The sequence below is a fragment of the Microcaecilia unicolor genome, chromosome 12 (genome assembly GCF_901765095.1).
Source record: "Microcaecilia unicolor chromosome 12, aMicUni1.1, whole genome shotgun sequence".
Classification (NCBI taxonomy): Eukaryota; Metazoa; Chordata; class Amphibia; order Gymnophiona; family Siphonopidae; genus Microcaecilia; species Microcaecilia unicolor.
This window is the reverse complement of record NC_044042.1, coordinates 2,925,616-2,944,910: the sequence shown is the minus strand read 5'-3', so window position 1 is coordinate 2,944,910 and position 19,295 is coordinate 2,925,616. Positions and strand designations below refer to the sequence as shown.

Below are 19,295 nucleotides of genomic sequence, written 5' to 3'. Positions count from 1 at the left end.
AAGGTGCATTGCAGATCTCTGTGGGGGGGAGCAGGGGAGGAATAAGGTGCATTGCAGATCTCTGTGGGGGAGGAGCAGGGGAGGAATAAGGTGCATTGCAGATCTCTGTGCGAGGGGAGCAGAGGAGGAACGAGGTGCATTGAAATCTCTGTATGGGGAGGCAGGAGAGGAATGAGGTGCACTGCAGATCTCTGTATGTGTGTGTGGGGGGGGGGGAGGGGAGACAGGGGAGGAATGAGATGAATTGCAATCTCTGTTTGTGTGTGGGCAGGGGATGAATGAGGTGCTTTAAAAGTCCCTGTGCAGGGGGGCACAGTACAGGGTGTTCCAGGACAGGTTTTGTGGGCAGCAAGTCCAGAGGAGGAATGAGATGACACTATGATCTTACCTGGTATATACAGGGTACAGTATATCAGAGAGAGATACAGACAGACATCACTGTAATACATTCCTCCAGAATTACAAATGTCCATGTTATCAGACTGCTAAGGTTAAAAACAGATATGGTTCCTCTCAGTTCTGAAGAATCGAAGCACCTGGAGAAAGACCAGCACTGACTCCAGGGTCCCATTAGTCTAGGCTGCAGGAAATGACTTGGCCTCAGCACTAGCAGGGAGAGTTAGACAGAAAAGTGCTATTAAACTCACTAAAGGAATTAATTCTTACATGATACATCCAAAGCTGGAAATGCACAGTGCTGAGCTATGATCTCTTCTCCCATTCCTGCTATGTAGCTTTTCTGAGGACATCCACACTCCACTTCCTGCTGCTCCTCAGGCACAGCCAGCACACTCACCTTTCTTTGCCTTCTTCTCCTCCTCGCCTTCACCAGCCCCAAGGAGGGTGAAGATGATGCCAGTCTGTGAGTTGATGCCCACACCAGTGACGACCATGCGTCCCGAGCCCTCCATGACATGAGTACCTGGGACATGGAAATTGAAGAGAACAAGGAAAACACCTCAAAGATTTATACGGGTCTTCTAAAATGAGTGTCAGTGCATGAGTTTCTCAAGAAGCATGACTGAGGATCATGCCACAGGCATAAGTAATCACTTGGTTTGAGGGGGTGGGGCTGGGGATCTCAGTACTTCCGGGCTCTGAGAAGCAGCATATCGTATGTTCCACAAGCATTCCCAGAATGTGTTAGAGACGATAACTCTGTTCAACATGGTATCAGGAAGTATGTAGCACTAGAAGGGGGAGGGACACAGCCCACATTGATCATGGAGGGAGGGGAAGGTCCCAGAATACCACTGTTAATGATCCCTCTGACTCTTATGCTTCTCAGTTTCTCACTTTAACATCCTCTTTTCAATCTTCAACTGTGCTCCACTACCCCCTACACATCAGAATGGCCACTGTCTTGATCTTATTTTCTCCAACTGCTCACTCTCCCGTTTCGGCGCCTCAGCTCTTCCCCCTCTCTGACCATCATCTGAAAACTTTCACACAAACACCCTCTCCCCAGTCCTGTCCAATCTCCAATACGTTTACAAATCTTCAGGCTATTGACTCTTCTACTCTGTCCTCCAGTGTTTCAAACCTCCTGTCAAACACTATGTTATCTTTATTCAACTGAAACAGCCCTTGCTAAAGTCTCCATTGACCGGTTCCTGGCCAGATCCAAAGGTCTCTATTCTATCCTCATCCTTCTCGATCTATCTGCTGCATTTGACACTGTTGATCACAGCCTAGTCCTTGATACGCTGTCCTCACTTGGATTTCAGGGCTCTGTTCTTTCCTGGTTTTCTTCTTATCACTCCCGTTGTACTTTTAGTGTAGACTCTGGTGGATCCTCCTCCACTTCTATCCCACTGTCAGTTGGTGTACCTCAGGGATCTGTCCTGGGACCTCTTCTTTTCTCCATCTATACTTCTTCCCTTGGTACTCTGATCTCATCCCATGGTTTTCAGTATCGGCTTTATGCTGATGACTCCCAGATCTACCTCTCCACACCAGAAATTTCAGCAGGAATCCAGGCCAAAGTATCAGCCTGCCTGTCTGACATTGCTATCTGGATGTCTCACTGCCATCTGGAACTAAACATGACCAGGACTGAACTTATCATCTTTTCCCCTAAACCCACCTCTCCTCTTCTCCCATTTTCTGTCTCTATGGATAACACTCTCATCCTCCCTGTCTCATTAGCTTGTAAACCTTGGGGTTATCTTTGAGTCTCCTCTCTCTTTCTCTGCACATATCCAACAGACTGCTAAAACCTATTGTTTCTTTCTCTATATCATCACCAAAATCTGTCCTTTCCTTTCTGAGCACACTACCAGAACCCTCTCACTTAGACTACTGCAACTTACTTCTCACAGGTCTCCCACTTAGCCATCTCTCTCCTCCTCAATCTGTTCAAAATTCTGCTGCACGACTTATATTCCACCAGTGTCGTTATGCTCATATTAGCCCTCTCCTCAAGTCACTTCATTGGCTCCCTATCCATTTCCGCATACAGTTCAAACTCCTCTTATTGACTTACAAGTACATTCACTCTGCAGCTCCTCAGCACCTCTCCACTCTTATCTCTCCCTACACTCCTCCCCGGGAACTGCATTCACTGGGTAAATCTCTTTTATCTGTACCCTTCTCCTCTACTGCCAACTCCAGACTCTGTTCCTTTTATCTTGCTGCACCAAATGCCTGGAATAGACTTCCTGAATCACTACGTCAAGGTCATCTCTGGCCGTCTTCAAATCTAGGCTAAAAGCCCACCTTCTGGATGCTGCATTTAACTCCTAACCCCTATTCACTTGTACAGTACCCATGTACGTTTTATCAGTCCCATCTTAGTAATTCCCTTATTTCTTCTGTCTGTCCCGATTAGATTGTAAGCTCTCTCAAGCAGGGACTGTCTCTTCATGTTCAAGTATACAGCGTTGCGTACATCTAGCTATAGAAACGCTAAGAAGTACAGAAGAACATTAGGAGAAAATGTATGAATGGTACCTGACAACAGCATGGGGTCTTTCTCCAATGATTTTTTCACTTGATCCGATTCTCCTGTCAGGGAGCTCTCGTCAATCTTCAAATCATTGCCCTGAATTAGGATGCCATCTGCCGGCAAGAGGTCACCTGCGAGGAATGCAGAAAACTTAGTCAAGTTGCTCACTGGTAATGGGGATTTTCTATAGACAAAGGGATGAATTAAACATGCAAGTGGGTGACATCATCCAACAGAGCCAAAATGGAAACTCCGAGAGCAGAAATCCAAAATGGGTTTTCTGAATACAAAGAGGACTTCCCATGCAACCGCCGTCTCCGGAGTCCCCTCAGTCTACTAGTGAGCTCAGCAGTAGGCAGGTATGAAAGGAGAGTATTTTGCAGTTTTTTTTTAAATATATATTTCTTCAACTGAACAGAGATGGACAACTAATATTGCCATGGTTCTGACTGGATGAGCATTCCTGCTGGACCAGTGGTTCTCAAACCCGTCCTGGGGACCACCAGCCAGTCGGGTTTTCAGGATGTCCCTAATGAATAAGGACAGACCAAAGCAGACAAGATAGGAAGTCCAAAAATCTTTATTGCACAAGTCCCGACATGGCCAATTGAGAGATCTGAAGCACTGGAAGATCGTCTGGCAAAATAATCAATAATCTTCAATTTCTAAGTAAATTTAAAAAGCTCTACCCGTGTATTAAACGCATCGTAGAGTGCAGTTGGTACAAAAGACCAGCCTTTGTTTATGACACCAGCTTCTTTATCATTACATTTTCTGCTGTACAGATTAAAAACTTTAACCTTCCATTTGTGCTAGTGGAAGGTACCGATTGGGTAATAACTGTCGATTGGGCATTGCAACATAGAAGGTATTTGGTTTCTTCCTCTGCCCCCAAAATTGTATGTCTCTCTTTTCTGTAACCCTTCGTCTGTTGTGTCTATGTTTGAATGTGGAGGAGCAGGTTTTTCAGCTAGGAAGGATGTGGAGACAAGATTCAGTCTTGGGGGGTGGGGGGGGGGGGGAGTATATAGAGGGGCAAAAGAATCAAAGATTTCTTCAGAGAGTCTTTTCTACTGTGTTTCCTAGAGTTCTTATAAATTATCTCATTTTCCAATGCCTGTTATTGTGTCGCTGTCTGAAATTACTATCCCTTTCTATAGTACCGTCTTCTCCTTTGTTCGTAACCTTGCTGCCTTGAATTATTGTAAGTTCTCTTATTTCTAGGCTGTGACAAAACAATTAACAACAATCAATCAAAATCACAAAATACACAAACCAGTAGAAGTGCAGAAATCAAACCACCCAGAATCCTCTCCCCCCCCCCCCCCCCCCAACACAGTCCGGCGTCTCTCACTCCAATCCTGACCCTGCCCGTGACTTCCCCCAGTGTACAGACCTTTTCAGGAGTCTTCCGTGCTACAGCACCAGCCTTACTCACAGGCTGCCTCCAGCCTGCATCGTGCCTTTCCCTCTGACCCATCAAGCCTTTCCAAAAACAGGAAATTGCATCGGAAAGGAATGGTGCAGGCCACATTTATTCACTCAGTTTTTTTTTTATTTGAGCTTTTACAGTATGTTTTTCCTGTTTTCTGTATTTGTTAATGAATAAATGAACAAAATTTGCCTTAAATTGGAATTTTAAAAGTACTGCTTGAGAATCCAGAAAATCTGGACTGATCCAATCACCAAACGGTCCAGATTTTTGGACTTGTACTGTACAAATGCAGACACATGAGGAAGCAAATGTTTAGCACTACAATTACTACCCAACAACAAACTAAAGCTCTGAGACACAAAAGGACAAAAATAGACCCTAATATATAATAAATTGCTGCCTAAATAACTATGTCTTGGTGGCTGTGGAGAAATTAGGTCTTACCTGATAATTTTCTTCCCATTAGTCCTTCCCACTATTCCAGAACCTATGGGATAGCTGAGTCCATCAACCAGCAGGTGGCGATAGAGAACGGAAAACTGAGCTAAGACAAATCTCTCTTGGCATCCAGTCCAGCTACTCTGTATTTACGCAGACAAGCAGTAAGGAGAAACTCAGAATAAACACAACCACCTTAAACAACTACCAGACAAACAAATGTGTGTGGACCTCATCTCTAGACAACCTGTAGAGAACAAGAGACATGCAGGAAGCACCATACAAGGTGACAGTCATTATTTGACCCATTACTTTGCACTGACTAACATCTCAGAAACCTCGGACAGGCCTCTGGAATAGTGGGAAGGACTAATGGAAAGAAAATTATCAGGCAAGACCTAATTTCTCCTTCTACTACATAGCTTCCTGCTATTCCAGAACCTGTGGGATGTTTAAAAGTAATCACTAGAGTGGGTGGGATCCTGGCACCGCTGCCCTGAGGACCAAAGCCCCAAAACTGGTTTCCAAATGTGCCACGTCAACCTGTAGTGCTTGCAAAGGTATGCAGCGTAGCCTATGTCATCGCCTTAAAAATATCCGCCGGAGACAGTAAGGTAGTCTTGGCCCACGATGTCACTGTATGCCTCGTACAATGAGCCCACAAGGCCCGAGGATCCTGCCTTCCCGCAAGCAAGCTGATGTAATAGTCTCCTTCAGCCATCTAGCAATTGAGGGCTTAGCCATGAGGAAACCCTCTCTTTACCAAAAAGCACAAACAGTTTTTCCGATTTGCGAAACTCATTCATGACGTCCAGATACCTAGCGAGGAATCTACACATATTGAGAAGCTTCCAGGATGAATACTGACCCTCTTCGTGGTCTTTGCAAAAGGACAGAAGCTCCACAGATTGGTTGAAATGAAATGCTGACACCACTTTCTGAATAAAGGAAGAAACCGTACACAGGGAGACCCTCCACTTCCAAAAAGTGGAGAAAGGGATCCCAACAGGAGAGCCTTAAGCTCAGAAACCTTACGTGCCCACATAACAGCCACCAAGAATGCTCTCTTTAGCTTAAGATCTTTCAAGGAGGCCTTCTGGAGTGGCTCAAAAGAAGGTTTCTGAAGAGCTTGAAGGATTACATTAAGGTTCCACTCTGTTCACAGCATATGAAAGGAAGGCCGCAAGTGGCCCACTCCCCACAAGAATCAAACGATATCCAGATGAGCTGCAAGAGACGTCCTTCTGTAATCAGCCCCTAAAACAGGCCCAAAGCCGCAATCTAAACTTTTAGAGAACTGAATTCCAATCCTTTCTGAAGGCCTGCTTAGAGAAATGCTAGGATGTGCGCAATCTGAGCAGAGAAGGGAGAAAATCCATGCTCAGTACCCCAGCCCTTGACCGTCTTCCACATTCTCACATACACCATGGATGTAGAGCACTTCTGAGCCTGAAGCAAGGTAGCAATGACAAAATCAGAATAACCCTTTGGTCTCTACTAAACCCTTTCAATGGCCAAGCCATAAGACCAAAGGGCACGGATCCTCCATGAGTACCGGACCTTGCTTCAGTACCTGCGGAAGATGGAGAGGATCCCCGTCCAGCAGTTAAATCAGATCCACATACCACTATAACATCATTTACCAATATGGCAACACCACGGCCTCTGTGGCCAATCCGGGGCTATGGGAATTATTCAACCCTGATCAATGCAATCCTTTTCAACACACAGCCTACCATGGGCCAAGGAGGGAAGACATACAGTAGATGTGTCTCCGGCCAGGGCTGCAGTAGGGCATCAATCCCCATCGAGCCCAATTCTTTCCAATGGCTGAAGAACTTGGGCACTTTGGGAACTATCCAGCCAGGGTTTTCAGCTGATAGTGGACCGACTGGCATTCCTTTTCGTTGCCATCAATTCCAGAAGCAGAGAACCCTTCTCCCGGGTCCAAGGAGTGCCTGCTGAGAAAGCCCACCTCCACATTCAAGGACCCCGCAATGTGAGCTGTCGACAAGAGAAGATTTTTCTCCACCCAAATCATGAGGGAGGCCGCCTCCATCACCATCTGACAATGCGATGGCAGTAGCTAATATCAACAAGCAAGGCGGGATCACAGCCGTCTAAGAAAACTCGGAACAAGGCTCCCGCCAGAAAGGGAGCAAAGTCACGTAAGGAAATTCTGCACTGCTCTGAGCTCCAAGCGATGTATCAATCACCAAGACTCCTGTTCCGTCCAGGTGCCCTGTACCAGATAGAACTTATCAGCAAGTTGGTCGTAGAGCTCATTACGTCTGTGTCACCACTTCCCACTGTCCTATTGGAAAAGGAGCTCCAACGATCAAATTCTTGTGTGACAACAACCACTGCATACTCCACCTGGCAACCAGCAGCTGAGAAGAGAGTCCTGTAATAGCTGCATATGAGCCCATGGCACACTTCCATCGCTGCTGTCATTGACCCCAGAACCTGAACGTAGTCCCAGATCCTGGAACTGAGAGAAGACGACTATGTTGAACCAGCTTTGATCTCATGCATTCCGTGATGTTGATCCTCTCCCTTGCTGTGTCAAACATCCACATACTCCAGCATCTGTGATGGAATTAATCTGATCTTCTTGAAATTGATCACCCAACCCAATGACTGCAGAATATGGACAACTTTGTCCATCGTCACCACATTGTCCGAATAGGACAACACACGAGCCAGCCATTGACATATGGGTGAACTCTGGTTCCCCTGTGCCAAAGGAAGGTCACCACCACCACAACCACGATAAGCTTGGTAAATGTTCTTGGTACTGTGGTGAGACCGAAGGGCAAAGCCCAGAACTGGAAGTGATGGCCCATCACCACAAAACATAGAAACGTCTGATAAGTCAGTCATATGGATATATGCAAGTATGCCTCCTTGAGATCAAGGGTAGTGAGAAATTCTACTGCTTGAATCGAGGCCATGACTGCTCTTGGTCTCCATACGAAAGCAGGGCACTCGGAGGCAGTGGCTTAGACCTTTGAGATCTAAGACCAATCAAAATGTGCCTTCCCTTCTTTGGGACGATGAAGTAGATGGAGTATCTGCCTTGTCCCAGTTCAGCCTGGGAAACTGGAACAATGGCCTGAAGCACGAGCAAGGATTCTACAGTGGCCTGAACCTCGACATTCTTGGTTCCCTTTCAACAAGGAGACATCAAGAAGAGAAACGACTGAGCAGCAGAACTCCAACTTGCAACTTTCCATAAGAATATCCAGAACCCACTGGTCTGACGTGATTTAGGACTACACCTCCTGAAAGTCCTAAATACATTCTCCTACCGGGCAGAAGAGAAGAGTGGACTAGCCTTGCATCATTACAAAGCTTGGGAGGCATTGTGCACTCTAGCTAAGAGGACGACTTCCTGTACGCATCAAAGCAAGATTGGCATGCCTGAAAGTGGGACTTCTGACCATACTGTTGATGACCAGACCGGTACCGTCTGCTATCTTGAAATTGAGATTGGGAGCTCCCTGAAGACGGATGACCAGAGGCTTTAGGCTTATCCTCTGGCAACCGCTGTGGCTTAGTTTCCCCTTGTTCTTCCACCAAGTTACTGAGATCTTCTCCAAATAGCCACTTGCCCCGAAAGGGCAGTTTACCTAGATATGACTGACGTGGCATCCATTGCCCAATGCCGCAACCAGAGTTGCCAATGTGCTGTGACAGTCAAAGATATACTGTGGGCCTTATCCCATAACATGCCATAAGTAGCATCCGCCAAGTAGGTCAACCCCACTTCCAGATTGGTGTTATGGTGCCCATCTTGTGTTGCAGACTGCTGATGCCACTTCAGTCATCAATACACGAGTCAGCCTACAGAGATACTTATAGAGGCAAACTTTTTTGAAGATAACAGGATTCAGTGCTACCAAGTTTCTTTACGAGATTAAAGCCCAAAAGTCAGGAAGCTCACGGAGCGTTTCTTAGGCTAAGACCTAGAGCTCTTGGTCTTTTAAAACCATCACAAAACATGTCCTAGGAATTTTAAGGAAGAGATTGTGTTTTCTTTCATCTTCACTTTAGGGAGTTTACTGAATCTCGGGAATAATTAGGTAGGAATTAGTGGCAACTGATGAATACTGGCATATAGTGTAAATCTGGCAGAAAAATTTCACCTGTTAAAATCCTTCATTATTTTTTTTATACCTTACTTTGTCCTCTCTCTTATCTCCCCTTTTTTCCTATTTTCTTGTGGAGAAGGGGATTGGAAATGAGGTTGCTTATATTATCTGAGTTTTGCTATGTCTAGTTATTTTTCTTTTCCTGTTCCTGATACTTTTATCTTCCTCGGTTTATGAATAATTATTACAATTTTAATAAAACAAGTAATAAACAAAACAAATACAAAATTTAAGAAATGACTGAAGTTGATCAGTAATACAAAACTGTGCAGGTACAGTCACATTTGTATGGTTTTAATCTAGGATAAGGAGGCGTAGAAATACTAAAATAAAAATGAACATCGTGAAGTTATGGGATTCCCTTCAAGAGACTCCCTGAGGCAGACCGCAGTGGATCCTAGAAGAAAAGGAACAGTAGTGAATCTGATTCACATTTCTAAAACCTGGAAAGGTGTCTAGCAGAGAACTAGAAATCAGCAGATGGTAAGATACAACATCCAAGGTGTTAAGAGGGCACTCAGAAGTCAAGCCCTAGATTTCAAGTGTACTGAAAAGTACTGAAGAGGCAGTGGCTGGTGGAAGGATATAAAGGAGGTTCATTGAAGGCGAGATGGAAGGGTGCTATTAAAAAAAAAAAAGTGAGTATTTATGTTAAAAATGTTGGCTATTTTTTTGAAAATCAAATCAGTCTTTTTATTTCCTAAGTAGAGGAAAAGGTTAAGCAGAAGGAATCTCAGAAGGAGGCTTACAGAGAATACAAGTGAAGCTAGAAGTGGTGGAGAAATAGTCAGGTTGTCAGAGGTACCATAAGAACATAAGTGTTGTCATACTGGGACAGACCAAAGGTCCATCAAGCCCAGTATCCTGTTTCCAACTGTGGTCAATCCAAGTCACAAGTACCTGGCAATATACCAAAAGAGGAAAACAGATTTTATGCTGCTTATGTTAGAGATAATACAAAAAATAAAACAGAAATGGCTCTGCTTTGTCTAATTTTATCTTTGTAGAAATACACAACCTTTAAAAGACAAAACAGTTTACTACAACAGGAATATATTAATTATTGAAGGCGTCTCATACCGTCACATAGACATATTTATGTCATACTTCTTTCAAGCTTATATGCTTGTGACTTCGTATAATCATAGACCACCTCCAGCCAACCAGTAGTGCACATTAGCTGCCTATATTGAAAACGTCAGTGTCCATATATCCGTGTGTTTACTCAAATAAATATTTTTTTAAGAAATTTTTTGTGCGCTACTGTTCAAAAATTAAGCACTGTTGAAATAAATTTACTTGTAGTGCAAAAAATCAACTTATCTTAATATTTCTGGGCATTGCAAGCCATATTTAAATCTTCTTATGCTTATCGCATTTCCAGAGTTCAGTTTGTCAAACGTTCATGAAATCTCCAGTATCGTTGTAAGCCTGACAGGACCCTGTTTCGCGGTCAACTGCTTTCTCAAGAGCATATAATTTTCAACAGCATCTGATACCGGTACAAAAATATTTATTTGAGTAAACACACGGATATATGGACACTGACGTTTTCAATATAGGCAGCTAATGTGCACTACTGGTTGGCTGGAGGTGGTCTATGATTATACGAAGTCACAAGCATATAAGCTTGAAAGAAGTATGACATAAATATGTCTATGTGACGGTATGAGACGCCTTCAATAATTAATATATCCCTGTTGTAGTAAACTGTTTTGTCTTTTAAATGTTATGTTAGAGATAAGCAGTGGAATTTTCTAAGTTTATTTATTTATTGCATTTGTATCCCACATTTTCCCATCTATTTGCAGGCTCAATGTGGCTTACATAGCTTAGCAGGGTTTAAAAAGGTTTGGATAATTTTCTAAAAGAAAAGTCCACAAGCCATTATTAAGATGAACTAACTGCTTTTACCACATTCTCTGATGACGAATTCCAGAGTTTAATTACAAATTGAGTGGAGAAATATTTTCTCTGGTTCGCTTTAAATTTACTACTCAGTAGCTTCATTGCATGCTCCCTAGTCCTAGTATTTTTGGAAAGAGTAAACAAGCGATTCACCTCTACTGTTCCACTCCACTCATTATTTTATAGACCTCTATCATATCAACCCCCTCAGCCGTCTCTTCTCCAAGCTGAACAGATCTAACTGCTTTAGCCTTTCCTCAAAATAAAGTACCTGAATATTTGTAAACCGCTTTCAATGTAGTTGCATAAACCTCAGAAAGGCGGTATATCAAGTCCCATTTCCCTTCCCTCATAGGGAAGTTGTCCCATGCCTTTTATCATTTTCATCACCCATCTCTGTATCTTTTCTAGTTCCGCTATACCTTTTTTGAGATGTGGTGACCAGAATTGCACAACGTATTCAGGTGAAAGCTTGGCTCTTCAACCAGGCCTTTAATGGAAGAACTAACTTGTTAGTCTCACTCACACACACACGGATTGACTCGGGCTACACATACTGCAGCAGGACATGTTTACCCACTCCTACCCTAGCTGAGATAATATTTAACCATCTCTCTGACCTCAAGTGCACCTTTCGTTAAATTAGTCACCTTATTTTCTAACTCCTCTTACTCTGTTACCTATCTATATGTTCCATCTTTGCGTATACCCTTTGCTGTCTATTAAATTGTTCTATTACGTATTGTGTTGACAATGCAAGTAGTATACTATGCCATACTTTGTAGTGTTATTTGAATATTTTTACTGCTGTAATTGTCTATTACTCATGTTTGATCCATTCTTACTGTTCACAGCCTTGAGTGAATTCCTTCAAAACGGCAGTAAATAAATCCTAATAAATAAAAAAAAGCATTATAATATTCTCAGTTTTGTTTTCCATTCCTTTCCGAATAATACCTAATATCTTATTTGCTACAGAGAAAAGGTAAGGGGACATATTTCAGGTACACGAGCAAAGGAAAGGAAAGAAAAGCAAAAAGGTGGTATTAAGGGACTAAAAGGAAACACTATTCATGATGTATTGTGAGCCTGCAAAGAGGTGGGAAAATGTGGGATACAAATGCAATAAATAAATAAATAAATAAATAAAACAGTGAGCAATGTCTAGAGCAAGAGAAGGGAAACCCCCCCCCCAGAAATGTTAAAGAAATCCCTCCATATTTATGGGTCAGAGTGTGAAGAGGGGGGAAGAGGAAACTTTCTGCTGATCTTGAGTCGTGGTGGGGAATTTATTTTTGCGATATCCATCAAAATGTTTGATAAAAATTGCTACTGTTCATTATATTCTGTAGTTAAAAGATTTTCTTCTGGAAAAAGTTTTCTCTACCGTCTGCTACACTACTGTACAGAAAACCTGTCAACTGGTTGGAGGCTGTTTCTATGCCAACTGTATGGGCTTGAATAGAATCATGGTTTCCTTTCAGTCAGTGTTTGTTTTTTTTTCACCCTCTTGACATTCTAAATATGCTCTTTATAGGGGGTTGATTGTACTGTAAGATTTATTGATATGTACTTTTTCTTTCCTGTATATATGTACTTTGTGGAATAATTGCCTGACTACCCTAATTTCTGTGCAAGATTTGATTCCTGTAATCCTTAAAACTTAATATTAATTTTTATTAAACAGAACAAGAAATCCTTCTGTTTGGCCACTGATTGCTACAAAAAGGTGTGTGTGTGTTTGTCTGTCTGTCTCTATAAAAGCTGAAAAGCCCCAGAGCCAGATGGATAAACTTTGGATATTTAGGGAACTTGGAGAAATTCTGGTGGGTCTGATGTTCAATAAATCTTTGGATATAAAAGTGGTTCTCTGGGACTGCAGAATGGTGGATACTGTCCATATTTTTAGACTGCACAGGCCAAAGTGTTGAAAGACTTTTACAAATACTTTCTCTACATTCTTTCACATTGATGGGGTGACCCTTTCTCCCTAAACTAAACCTTCTGAAAAAGGTTTGAGCTTCTGAACACGTCTCTACATGAACTGCTTCAGCTGGAAGGCAGGCTGCAATTCTGGAACTGAGCAATACACCAATAAGGTTTAGGGGTTTTAGAAGTTTTCAAGGTGGAGTGTTGGAGTACAAAAAAACATAAGAACAGCCACACTGGGTCAGACCAATGGTCCATCCAGCCCAGTATCCTGCTTCCAGCAGTGGCTAATCCAGGTCACAAGTACCTGGCAGAAACATAATTAGTAGCACCATTCCACGCTACCAATCCCAGGGCAAGCAGTGGCTTCCTCCATGTTCATCTCAATAACAGACTATGGACTTTCCTCCAGGAACTTATCCAAACCTTTTTTAAACCCCAGAACACTAAACGCCATTACCACATCCTCTGGCAAAGAGTTCCAGAATAGAAAGCTGCACAGGAACGGGGTTTGCGGGACGGAGGCAGTTCCTGCGGGGTTACCGTGCAAGTGTAAGCTGCGCCTGCGAAAGCCTCTCATCTACCAAATACCAAGTTTTTTGAGTGCTGTCTCCTCCTCCTCTTCTTCCTTGCTTTAACAGCACAAATGTGGAAAGCCTTCCCATTAAGGAGGTGGTAGAGACACAAATGATGATGGAATTCAAAAAGGCATGGGATGAACACAGAGGATCTCTAATTAGAAAATGAAGTTATAAAAAAAACCTAACCTTAAATGGCTGCATGTGTGTGGATGTATCAAGACGCTTAGATGGCGACTCTGGCTGTGATGAACTAGGGCTGATACTGGGCAGACCTGTATGGTCTGTGTCTCATACATGGGAATCTGGTTTAGGACGGGCTGGAAAGGGCTTAGACAACAACTTCAGTGGCTAGAACGTAAGGACAGTGATGGACAGATTTTTACGATGTGTCCCACAAATGAGAAGATGAACAGACTGTAGTGGGCTTCAACGGCAACTCCAGCAGTTGGAACTTAAGGATAGGGCCAGATAGGCTTCTATGGTCTATGTTCCAGAAACACGAAAGAGAGACCATAATCATGAATATAATATCACACTCATTGAGATTTAATCATGAATTGATAATGAGTGTGACTGTTGGGCAGACTGGATGGACCGTTCAGGTCTTTATTTGCTGTCACTTATTGTTACAATTAATCCTCTTTGCTCCCGGGCTGATGCGCAGACCTCAGCTCTGACACAGGCATGAGCATCGGATGTCACCTGACCTACTGGCACATGCATGTGGTGACCTCTCAGCACACAGTGCCAGTAAATCAGAGACAAATTTTACATGTACAAATCAGAGTGTTCCAACTTCCATTCCTTCCTTGCCTACAGTGCTGTGGCTCAAATCCAGAGGGAGCTAACCGGAATTTTATTTTATGTACTATTAAATTCTTATGGGGATGGGTAGGGATGTGTTAAATTCCAGCAGGGACAGGCGGGGATGGGTAAGATTTCTGTCCCCATGCAACGTTCTATTCCAGAACTTAACTATTCTTTGAGTGAAAAAATATTTACTCCAATTGGTTTTAAAAGTATTTCCATCCAGTTTCATTGAGTGTCCCCTGGTCTTTGTACTTTTTCAATGCGTGAAGAATCGATACACCTCCACCCACTCTGGATTTTGTAAACCTCAATCATATCCCCCCCTCAGCCATCTCTTTTCCAAGCTGAAGAGCCCTAACCTCTTTAGCCTTTCCTCATATGGGAGCACTTCCAACCCCTCTATCATTTTGGTCGCTCTTTTTTGAATCTTTTCTAATTCCGCTATATCTTTTCTGAGATATGGCGACCAGAATTGAACATAATACTTGAGGTGAGGTTGCACTATGGCGTGATACAAAGGCATTATAATATTCTTGGTCTTATTTTGCAACCCTTTCCTAATAATTCCTAGTGTCCTGTTTGCTTTTTTGGCCACTGCCACACACTGGGAAGAAGATTTCAGAGTATTGTCTACAATGACACCTAGGTCTCTTTCTTGACTGCTGACTCCTAAAGTGGACCCTAGCATCAGATAACTATGATTCGGATTATTCTTCCCAATGTGCATCACTTTGCATTTGTCCAGATTAAATTTCATCTGCCATTGGATGTCCAGTCTTCCAGTTTCCTGCATTTTGACAACTTTGAATAGTTTCATGTTTTAAAACAAATTTTTTCACTCAAAGAATAGTTAAGCTCTGGAACTTGTTGCCAGAGGATGTGGTAACGGCAGTTTAAAAAAGGTTTTGACAAGTTCCTGGAGGAAAAGTCCATAGTCTGTTATTGAGATGGACATGGGGGAAGCCAGTGCTTGCCCTGGGACTGGTAACGTGGAATGGTGCTAGTAACTGGGTTTGTGCCAGCTACTTGTAACCTGGATTGGCCACTGCTGGAAGCAGGCTACTGGGCTACATGTTATCAAATAAAGTTTTCAGTTTCCTTTGAAACTGAATATAATTAGATGCAGTTCCCTTGCTAGGTCTAAACAAAAGACAGGATACCTTGAACTGATTCTGGTTAGATTTATGGACTCCAGACACTTAAGCATGGTGAGAAGACTCTAAGCACAGACCTCTCTCCATACAAGTACCCAGGACGGCTGCTAAACCTCCAGGATTGTTTGCATTGCTTTCTCTACATGTGAGCATTTTGGCAGGTCTATGAAAACATTCCAGCACTTCAAAGCAGTCCATTTTTTTTTTTTTAATAAAGATAAAGTCCCAAGCCCCCTGATAGAGCTATAAGAGAGCAGTAGAGGACTGGTCCATCTCTGAAATCCCTTCTGGGGTTAAATGTCTCTTATATGCTGAAGGTCTGCTCTGCATTCTCTTATAGCCCCTCAGCTCTCTACAATGAAAGCTGGTGACACAGAGTGAGCTGTGGTTTGCATGGAGCAGCTACACAAGTTCCCTCCCTCCTTCCTTCAAGGTCCCTGTTCTGAGCTCAAGTGTTTTCTGTGTCCAAAGCCTGTTTTATGGGCAGAAGGGTATTTATAAAATAAAAAGTAGGCACACTGAAAGAGCGAGTAATTTTACCAGATCTGTGTAGGTGTTTCTAGGAGTGGGAGGAGAGCAGGAGGTAGTGTTGCCCATACTTTCTAGGATATGTGGGTGTATGTGTAGAGTACACGGGCGCGTTTACACGTGTACGTGTGTGTGCCAGCTCTGTGCACTGTTGGAATGGGCTCTGCACGGAGGCACCTATGTGGTCTTTATAAGACAGACACCACTTTTCACAAAGGCTTCTTGTTATTAGGTTACCCCCCCTTTGTCTTCTGAATGCAGTTTCTGCATAGAAAGGTCACTACTTTCCATGTTTCTGCTATGCAAACTCGACTCCTGGGCTGGACTGATGATCCCTGTGCAAAGATTTCAGCTTCTAGCCCACCTCTGCTCCCTTTTTTTTTTTTTTTTTTAATATTGAGAAGTATTCATTCTTTGAAGTTGAGGGGTGTTTCTTCTTCCCTTCTGCCAGAGATACCTAAACCTTTAAAGAAACACAGCTGCTTTTATCACTCTGTTTTATGTGCATTCAGTGACCGATTCTGGGGACTGAAGGTCCTTATTTTGAACCTTCTGCTTTCTTGCCCTAAAGCACATCATGATCAGGATGCAAACTAAAGTAGCATTTCTGCTGGGCACTCGTGAAGACCATCTTCCAGCCCTCAACCATGCCAAAATAAAAGCTGTTAAATAGGTCCAATGCATTTCTTTTTCACAGAAGAAAGAACAAGAGAATAATACTTTTATTGTTTTGGAGACATGTATTCAGAAAAACAACAACAAGAATTTAGCAGAACAGACTGTGCAATAAAATCAGAGACTCGTAAGGCAGAGCTGCTTGGGACCTTCTGGCTTTTTCTGAGCTCTCTGGCCATCTGTTGATGCCATCAAATGACACTGATTCATCCAGCTTGCTAGACAAGTATGGTTATGCGCAAGGGGGAGGAATCCTTCACAGGCTGCCCAACGGCATCAAGGGACATTTCGACCTAGTTCTGAAGTTTCCAACATAATGTTCGTATGAACCTTAATAGCAATAATTCTGAAATTCTTCTCCGTTAATATGATTGCCTTAATATTCCTATGCACCTTATCTGTTATGTATACTCTGATTCTCTATTCCATCAATGTGAGATTGTAGTTGTATTATACTGTAAGCCACATTGAGCCTGCAAATAGGTGGGAAAATGTGGGATATAAATGCAGCAAAATAAAAGTAAATAAAGTTGCATCCTTGCGCTCTCTGGACAAATAGCGTGCACTGCAAATCCAAAACACTAAGATCAAAGTATTCTGTGGAACACCTGTGTGATGGTGGATCCAGTCACCATGTCATGTATGGCTACGGAGGTAGCAGACACTAACATCATCTTGCCCCAATTTATGAAGACATTCAAAGGCACCTGATTGCATTTCCACTGTTGCTAGTGATAAGACCAGGTACCCAGTATCTTTCCTTCTGACCTTGCCAGCCATCCTCCCAGTGCAGCTTCTATTCTGCACTATCCCGGCCTTTCATCCTTCCCCATTTCTCCCCCAAGCCCCCATCTCCTCACCGTACTTGATCTGTGCGATGTCCCCCACCACCAGCTCAGCCACGGGGATCTGGATAACTTGCCCCTTCCGAATGACTGTGAACTTCTGCTCCTGCTCTATACGAGACTGGAGGCCTCGGAACTGCTTCTCTTTGCTCCAGTCGTTGAAAGCTGTGACTAGCACCACGATGATCACTGAGAAAAGGATGGCAGCCCCCTCGATCCAGCCTGCTTGTGCTTCTCCCTCATCCTCCACACCAGCAGCCGTCTGACCACACGCTGAAAAGAAGATAGGATCACCTCGTTAGAATAAGTCCTAACAGCTCTTCCTAGTACAACTATCACACCCAGCCGATCTTGGGACCTGCTTAAAATGCTCCGCTATAGGAGTAAATGTTAAAAACTAACATGGAGGGAGGGAGGGGGGGGGGGGGGGTCCTGGAAATTTCCATTAGGTAACTATTACATTTGGTTTTGGCATCCACACATCTGTCAGAAAATCCCTCTTTCCTGGTGAGGAACTGAAGCTCTGAAGGGGTTAATCAAGGAGTGCAGGACAGTTGGGAGATGCTCCACCGGTCTCCAGTGCACCTGGTCAAAGGAAACCACCACTACACTTAAATTACACACAAGCGAGCCTGACATTACAAGGAGGGCCTCGTCACTAAAAATAAAATAAAACAATGAAAATTACAATATAAAGAGGCTCCATTTCAAAGCACCAAAGTAATCATAATTATTACCATCAGCATCAAATATTGCTGGTTATTTTATAGACTTTTTAATCTATTGTCTATCAAACCTAAAATTTACTTTCTACTTAATCAAGAGGGGGGGCCTCTCAAATGTTTACAGCTTAGGGGCCTGAACAGCCATAAATCCCCCCCCCCCCCCCCCCGATTCCTATGGATCCTACATGTACTAAGTGGTGTAGAATGAGTAGAAATGAATCAATTTTTTACTCCTTCAAAAAGTACAAAAAGCAGGGGAAACTCAACGAAGTTACATGAAAATACTTTTAAAACAAGGGGAAATATTTTTTCACTGAAACAATAGTTAAGCTCTGGAACTCGCTGTCAGAAGATATGGTAACAGAGACAGAGGGTGGATGGGGGTTGCAAAATGGTCAGTATTCAATGTCTAGAGTTCTAACTGTTAAAGGTTTGCGAAATGTTACCGAGTAATGTCAACCAGGAAATGGAACTGTTCTAGCTGGTACTGATGTCTTATGATTGTGGACAAAATGCATAAATAAAAAACTTTAAAAAAAAAAAAAGAAAATATGGTAACAGCAGTTAGCATTTCTGGGTTTCAAAAAGATTTGGACAAGTTCCTGGAGGAAAAGTCCATAATCCATTTTCAAGATAGACATGGGGATGCAACTATTTGCCCTGGGATTGGTGCTACTAATTGGGATTCTGTCAGGGACTTGTGACCTGGATTGGCCACTGTTAGAAGTAGGATACTGGGATGGATGGACCATTGGTCTGACCCAGTAGGGCTAGTCTCATGTTCTTATGTACTCCCCAGTGTCAAACTCTCATACACTTAGGACAGCAGAGTCACCAAAATGTGAACTAGCTTCACTCGTAGGACTGTGAAACTGAGCAGCAGACTGGCCAGTGTCTGCAGGCTCCCAAATAATGCATGACAGAGGCACCTGAACAGGGGGAGTGAGCTTATTGCGTAAAACCTTCTTATAGAATACAGATGTAAACCCACATCAGCATACCGAACCGTAGGCACACAAATTTATAGAAAATAAAGAAGAAAACACCACAGTTTGCCACAAAGCACAAACAGGACACGTAAATGACTGCTCTAAATGCAAGCTGCCCGCGTAAACATTGGCCTGCTTAGGCTGCGTCCCTATGAGCACCCCTCTTAACAGTTATGC

General features: G+C 43.1%; 1 protein-coding gene across 3 annotated transcripts in view; it reads right to left on the bottom strand.

Moving 5' to 3' along the window:
- ATP2B4 (ATPase plasma membrane Ca2+ transporting 4) overlaps positions 1-19,295 on the bottom strand; it is a 168,829-nt gene that overhangs the window by 60,444 nt on the left and 89,090 nt on the right. For all 3 annotated transcript variants that reach the window (XM_030221070.1, XM_030221071.1, XM_030221069.1), the window contains exons 4-6: positions 17,420-17,677; positions 2,953-3,078; positions 797-922 (exon numbers count right to left, since the gene is read on the bottom strand). In XM_030221070.1, the coding sequence (XP_030076930.1) occupies positions 797-922; positions 2,953-3,078; positions 17,420-17,677 (510 nt within the window). The remainder of the gene's footprint in view (positions 1-796; positions 923-2,952; positions 3,079-17,419; positions 17,678-19,295) is intronic.